Genomic DNA, 7,421 nt, shown 5'->3' with positions numbered 1-7,421 from the left:
TTCTTTTGGTTAAATTGAAATTCTTTGCAATCCCCCCACCCCCCAAAAAAACAAAGAAAATATTTGGGACCCATAAGGTTTGGAAGTGAGAAAGAGGAAAAGTGTGGTCAACAAAAAAATAGAAAAATATTTCGTATTTGATTGAAATTTTAAAAGAAAGATATAAAAGTGGTTTTTCTATAGGAATAAAATTTATACTGTTCAATTTCCATCGGCTGAATATTGGGATAATTCGTTTTTCCAAAAAATTCTTAAACTTTTAGGCAAAATTAGAGTAAGATTTTTTTTTTTTTATTAAGGATATAACAAGTATTTACACAACTGCTATAAAAAGTAGATGCTTATCCAAATATAGGTCATTCTAAAATATATCATCTTTTTATAGTCAACCGAACATATACGGATTACTTTTTCAAGCACCAGCCTTTTTTAAAAAATATATTATAGTAAAAAAAAAAATTTGTGAACCAAACGACTCACCAATCATTGTGGCATGTCACTTTTTGAGTGAATCCAGCTGACCTAAAAATCAGGATGTAAATTGGGATGCCTTCATCAGACGTCCATGCAATGCTCTCCTTTGGTGCTAGCACATGGACGGCCCATGTGTTGAATAGTCCTGATGACTAATAATGATAGTGGAGTAGGATTTGAAACCATGGGCTTCATGAAATCGGCCCATCTAACCATATCAAAGACTAATGCCATTGGTCCAAACCTAGCAACAAAAAAGAAGGAGATGAGTTCCTTCTTCTCAAATGTATTTTGATTAATTAATAAGCCTTACAAATTCTAGGGTCTATCTTCTTTATTTGCTCCGATAAAAGAGTCTATGCTCTTCCAAATTAATTCCAAGTTGAAACAACCCCACACTGAGTCTCGCCATAGGAGCGATGGTAGCGATAAGAGGAAGACCCGACGTATCCACAAAATCATTTGCCTCAAGTGGACTAACTCCATAGGAAAGTTGGTGGGTGTATTTAGAGTCTATCAAGAATCCATGTGGACATGTGTTCAATCCTATATCGTTTATTCGGTAAAAAAATCTTGAATACTTATATAGGACCAAAAAATTTAAAAAAATATCCCTCCGTTAGTGTTGTTAGACGAGATCCTAAATTGGTACACAATCAACTATCCAAATCGAGTCCTCCAAACTAGAAATCCCTACCTAATGGGACCTAAGATCTACTATCGGACCTCATCAGCCCCATAATGCAGTCGGGTGGTAGGTGCCAATTTTTTTATACTAGGGTTAGCCAAAATTTCTACGGCCATGGGCAATGATACCTAATATTTGTCTTAAAAAAATTATTCACAATTTATTACTCGGCAAGAGGACAGCAACAAAGTTACATCGTACATCGTGGAAAATATGGAGGATTATATAATTTCCGTCCGCCCCCAAACGCCCTCTTAGGGCGTGGCTGGATGCGCTGTCTCAAGTCACTGTTCCTAGCTCTACCTACCACACAATGTGCACCACACCATTCATTTCTTTTTCTTTTCCTTTTCCTTTTCCTTTTCACAAAATAACTCATCAAAAGAAAAAAAAACCCACCCATCTTTGACCACTACGTGGAATTCATGCAGCATATGTAACACCCATCCCCACCACACGGTTTCCATACGGAAGGTAAAACAAAGAGAAAAAACAAAAAATCATATGTCAGTGAAGCTTGTTCATGGCTCTCTCCATTTTAATTCACCCACTTTTACTCAAACAGATCCAAGTAATTATTGAGAAAGATAGTTCAAGTTCTAAAATAGATGTATATCCAAGGACTAGATGTAAGGTGGTGAACTAGAGAGAATCCAAACTCAAACATGTGATCTTGGAGAGCATGTTAGTCTTGTATTGGACCCTCGCCTAGTTTGATAATAGCAATTAATCATCTAGTTAACATATTAAAATAAAAATTTCTTGCCCTCCCACCTACCACCTCTCTCTTATATATATATATCCCATCCATTTCACTCCTCCACAGCTTCAAGTAATTAAGGGCCTCTTCTTCTCTCTCTCTCTCTCTCTCTCTCTCTCTAAAATGGATCCGAATCTCCTGTCCATAGCCTTGGCCGCCCTGGCCATCGTCATCTCCTTCCTCTTGTTCAAGCGGTTCAGATTCCGGCTCCCACCCGGTCCACGGCCCTTGCCGGTGGTCGGGAACCTGTACGACATCAAGCCGGTCCGGTTCAGGTGCTTCGCCGAGTGGGCCCAGACGTACGGACCGATCATGTCGGTCTGGTTCGGCACGACCCTGAACGTGGTGGTGTCGAGCTCGGAGCTGGCCCGGGAGGTGCTCAAGGAGCACGACCAGCAGCTGGCGGACCGCCCGAGGAACCGGTCCACGGCCCGGTTCAGCCGGAACGGTCAGGACCTCATCTGGGCCGACTACGGCTCCCACTACGTGAAGGTCCGCAAGGTGTGCAACCTCGAGCTCTTCTCCCCCCGCCGGCTCGAGGCTCTCCGGCCGATTCGGGAGGACGAGGTCACGGCCATGGTCGAGTCCATCTTCCGGGAATGCACCCAAACAGGTATAACTTATTAATCGCAGCAGTGCTCTTCTTCTTCGTTAGTCAGAACGGGTCCCACTATTTTGGTGGGTGGTTGGTGGTGTGGGTCCTACTTTTTTGGACGTGTGGCCCACGTAGATAGATGGAAGCCGAGAAAGGAGAGTGAGTTTGGTGTGTTTTTTTTTGTGTTTATTGTATTTTATGTTGGTGGTAGGTGGGGAGTGGGTGGTGGGCTGAGTGGGTTTGGTTTAGTTTTTGTTTATATGCGCATCATCATATAATCCAATTGCTTGCTTTCTTTCTTTTTTTTTTTTTTTTGGTTTCATACTAAGCACAACTGGATGTGCAAGCAAAAACTTTGCTGATATGGAGAGTACAAATTATAAGTCAGAGAATAAATAATTGAAGACTCTATCAGGAATCTAGAGGCAACTTCACCTAACATGTTCTCTGGAATGTAAGAGAGGTGAAGTGCCTTTTAGCTTGCAGCATAGGTATTTCAATGCGAATTGGCCCAAAAAAAAAAAAAAAATTAACAAAAAAAATTAAGAAATGCCTTTTGTGGTTGCATTGAGAAATTTCTGTTTCTTTTTGATATCTGGAGCGTGAATACTGAAGATGAGAGGGAAAAGTTTGATTCTTTTATAAAATTTGATGAACATGCCTAAGTGTTTTCGAAGTTGCATTCATAATTATGCCTTCTAGGTACTATTGATTTATTAGGTTGGGGTATGGACTGTTTAGTGGGAAGGGTTTTACTTCTTCGATCTTTAGCATCATAAAGTTAGTAAATAAGTTGGTTATTGTGAGTTGAACCATGCATTGGAGTCAGGTGGGCCAGAAGGAAAAGAAAGAGAATGACAATGTAGGCTGTAAGAGACATACCTTTGGCTTTGAGTCTTGGATGGTGCATCCAAGTACTTGAGTCTGGATAACTACAATGCAAGTAGGTCTCCCTCCCTTTCTCTTTAAAAAGAAAGAGCTTGGGAAGTTCTCTATAGTAGGTTCGAGGGAGATGCAAATCTCAAATGGTGATGCAGTAGAGTGAAGAAGTTGAAGGGGAAACTTATGATTTTGATGGAATGAGAGGAATGGTGGTCATATAAACAAGAAATCTTTTAGAATGTTGGATGTTCATTAGAACCAATTGGGATCATATGGAATTGTGGATGGCTTCAATGTTAAGGACATGAAAAAATTAAGCTGAGGATTCGCTGACCAAATACTAGTGCGAGGATGTGTGAAGATTAGTAATTCATGCACTCAGAAGAAATCCTCCAAAATACATCATCCATTGTTTCAGAAAATCTGCATATAGACTCAACACCTAATCTGACTTTTTGTTCTTTTTTTAAAGAGAGGACATTTCATTATACATGAGCCTTTGATCAGCTTGTACCATCAAGCATAGTCTCTGCCTAGTTTTTGATCTTTTTGGTAGGAATTCATCATATGTGAGTATACTAATTGTGTTAGCAGACAGTCTACTGAGCAATGTTTCAAGAATGCAAACCAAGTATGGCAAATGAAAGGCAAGAAGAGAGAGATATTAAAACATTCATTACCATTTACAATAGAAGAAAGAGGTTCTGGAAAAAAAAAAGAAATAAACTGAATGAAGAAAACCCTGCTTATGATACTTTTAAAAAGAAAATGGTCAGAATAAACTCGCACACATAGATGCATGCAGTGCATGCACACACATGCATGCGCAGACTTACAAAAGTTAATTGGCATTATAAGATTATTTCTCAATGAACATGTTATTGATGATAAGGAAATATGTGAGTTTTTGGACAATCAGAAAGCATATAAGCTAATGGAGATTATAAATTATTTTGCATCATGGGCATTCATTGTGTATGATTGAAATCTTTTGTCAAGAAGACTGGAGAGAGACCATATAACCATCTTCTCCTTGGAATCGATTTAGGCTGCAAGATTGTGTGATGGCAATAGGTTTTCCACTGCCAGATGGGCAGCACTGCTAAGATCCTATGGCCCCAATGTATTATGCAGTTTCTTGTGAATTGCACTTGGGGAACAGAGCAATATGCAGGTCATGTTGGATCTTTACCAACCCTCCACTGCACTCGAAAAATTTTGCCTTTAGAGAAAGTTAATTTGATCACAACTTGTTGCAACCTGAGATGTTTCCCTCCTTTATTTCAAGAACTGTGCCAACTTATTTACAGAGCTATATCACCTTTTATTTTGTGTGTGTGTGTGTGTGTAAAGCATCATATATTTGATCTGCCAACTAACTTCTAAAACCTTATTTTCTTCACTCACATGGACAAAGTAATGTATCAGTACCTCAATATTTGTTGAAGTATTTACAGATTAATTTTGTGGGAGAGCACTTGTTTTCTTTGATTTGTACTCAGCTTCTTTAATATTTAAAATTTGTGGTTCCTCAGACAAAGTTGGGAAGAGCTTGGTAGTGAGGGATCATATTGCACCTGTGGCATTCCACAACATAACAAGGCTTGCATTTGGGAAGAGATTTGTGAACTCAAAAGGTCTGCTAGATGAGCAAGGGACGGAGTTCAAGGCGATTGTGTCCAATGGCATAAAATTTGGTGCATCACTCTCCCTTGCGGAATATGTTTGGTGGCTAAGATGGATGTTCCCCATTGATGAAGGTGCTTACTCCAAGCACAATGCTCGAAGGGATCGACTTACAAAAATCATCATGGAAGAACACACAAGATCTCGCAACAAAAGTGGTGCAAAGCAACACTTTGTTGATGCTCTGCTCACCTTGAAGGATCAATATGACCTTAGTGAGGACACCATTATTGGACTACTTTGGGTATGATAATCTCTCCTAGTCTGTTTGTGTTCATTTTTTCTCTTCACCTTTCAATCTTTTTTTTTTGTGGTAATTAATATGAGGCTCATAGGTGTTTATTCCCTATTTGGGAGGATACAAAAGACCGAAGATTCTATCACCTTGACATCTAGTTTGAGTGAAATCAACAAGCCAGTTAGCCATCTCATAGTCCCATTTCCCACTTAAATGGATGAGACATGGATTTCTCTGAATTTGTTGTTCTCAGTGGTTTCAGTGATGTCATCAAGGCTGAGTTAGCCGTTGGATCAGTTATACTTGGGTTTAAGTTCGAAGTTTTAGCCTGATGTAGCTCATTTGCTCCACCCTAAAATCAAGACTACCTGAGTTTCTATAGTAGGATCCCACCTCAACCTAATTCTAAGGCTCTCTGTCTGAAATATAATCTAAGCTAGATTATGTTGCAGACTTAATGATCAAAATCCCATTTAAACAGCCCCTAACAGTCAGGGCTTGGAATAGTTCAGGTTGAAAATATTTGAGCAAACATGATAATGGTCCAATTGAAGTGTACAAATGAAAGGTTGATGTCATCTTCATGGTCAGTCATAAACTTCTGCTCAATCCTGTTTCAGTGCTGATCCTTATTTAGTTTACAAATGGAAGATTTTGATTCTTTAGCGTCTGATAGTTTGGATCCTCTTATGTGCAGGATATGATTACGGCTGGAATGGACACAACTGTCATAACTACAGAATGGGCCATGGCTGAGCTTGCTAGGAACCCAAGAGTGCAAGAGAAAGTTCAGGAGGAATTGGACCGTGTCATCGGTGAACGCATCCTGACTGAAGCTGACTTTGCAAACCTCCCCTACCTGCAATGCGTAGTGAAGGAATCCCTCCGGCTGCACCCCCCCACCCCTCTCATGCTCCCCCACAAGGCCACTGCCAATGTCAAGATCGGTGGGTATGACATCCCCAAGGGATCGAACGTGCATGTCAATGTTTGGGCCATTGCTCGTGATCCACAGATATGGAAAAATCCCTTGGAATACTGGCCGGAGCGGTTTGCTGAGGAAAATATCGACATCAAGGGTAATGACTTTAGAGTGCTACCATTTGGTGCTGGTCGGCGGGTATGCCCAGGGGCTCAGCTAGGCATTAACTTGGTTGCTTCAATGCTGGGGCACCTCTTGCACCACTTCAAGTGGACACTGCCTGAGGGTGTCAAGCCAGAGGATGTCGACATGTCGGAGAACCCTGGGATGGTCACCTTCATGCATACTCCATTGCAGGCCGTCGCCACACCGAGGCTGCCATCCCAGTTGTACAAGCATGTCCCAGCTGACATGTAACTGAGCACCTCCTTTTCTTTTTTTACCAACTTAATGTATGGCACTTTACTATGATGTTTCTATTGTTTCGCAGAGTGGATTATATTTTGAAAATAAGTTTTTATAAAGTAGATATGAAACAATAAGCATTGCTTACATTTGCTTAAGTTGGTAGTGTTTTAGATCTGAGCAGATATCTATTGAGCAAGTAGATTTTCTGGCCCTGAAGTGGGAATGGAATTCCAACTACAGGTAGAGTGGTTTCAGCAACTCTGGTAACCAACTCCTGAGGTAGCACTGTATCACTCATTGCAATGATTAGGTTTCCAATATCCTCATGCTAGTTCTTGACTGATTTTGCTCGACTTCGAACATCAAGTATGTCAACATGGTTCGGGTTTTGAAACCTACATTTTATGATTTACATACTAAAGAGTTGGCCTCTTTTCGCTAATCTGGTAAATAATGTTATAGTCTAGTTTTAGTTCCATGGGCTTAGTTAGCTACCAAGCTGCTTGTTTTAGGTTTGTCATTCATGCCTAAGCTTTTACTTCAAGCACTGATAAGAGTCACAAGCTATTTCATGATATGCTGCAAGAATCCTTCCATCGTTGCGATCCTTGCATATGCTGTTAAGTTTCTAATATTGGAAGAGTTCATTCTAGTTTAAACTGATGGTACCTTCTTTGGGCAATTTTCATCCCTTTTCAGTTTGCTGCTTTGCTTTGTTTGTGTTTGACCAGCAACACTTAACCCTCACATATTGAACCTTCATTGATA

The 7,421-nt window shown here is 40.3% G+C and overlaps 1 protein-coding gene across 1 annotated transcript; it reads left to right on the top strand.

Moving 5' to 3' along the window:
• Positions 1–1,973: 1,973 nt before the first annotated feature.
• On the top strand, positions 1,974–6,808 carry LOC103706282 (p-coumarate 3-hydroxylase-like). The gene is made up of 3 exons (XM_008790339.6): positions 1,974–2,535; positions 4,935–5,329; positions 6,021–6,808. Exons 1-3 carry the CDS (start codon positions 2,046–2,048, stop codon positions 6,660–6,662), a joined length of 1,527 nt encoding a protein of 508 aa, XP_008788561.3. The 5' UTR covers positions 1,974–2,045; the 3' UTR covers positions 6,663–6,808.
• Positions 6,809–7,421: the final 613 nt, after the last annotated feature.

Source organism: Phoenix dactylifera, chromosome 8 (assembly GCF_051530095.1).
Source record: "Phoenix dactylifera cultivar Ajwa chromosome 8, Ajwa_hap1_PhDact_Kaust_v1.1, whole genome shotgun sequence".
Taxonomy (NCBI): domain Eukaryota; kingdom Viridiplantae; phylum Streptophyta; class Magnoliopsida; order Arecales; family Arecaceae; genus Phoenix; species Phoenix dactylifera.
The sequence above is the reverse complement of the archived record's forward strand: the minus strand, read 5'-3'. Positions and strand labels throughout refer to the sequence as shown.

What these genes read in the sequence shown, in the direction of transcription:
- LOC103706282 (XM_008790339.6), top strand. Translation starts at nt 2,046, where the DNA reads ATGGATCCGAATCTCCTGTCCATAGCCTTGGCCGCCCTGGCCATCGTC. An exon ending in CCGGGAATGCACCCAAACAG is followed by an intron (nt 2,536 to 4,934) that starts GTATAACTTATT and finishes GTGGTTCCTCAG; the next exon opens with ACAAAGTTGGGAAGAGCTTG. An exon ending in CCATTATTGGACTACTTTGG is followed by an intron (nt 5,330 to 6,020) that starts GTATGATAATCT and finishes TCTTATGTGCAG; the next exon opens with GATATGATTACGGCTGGAAT.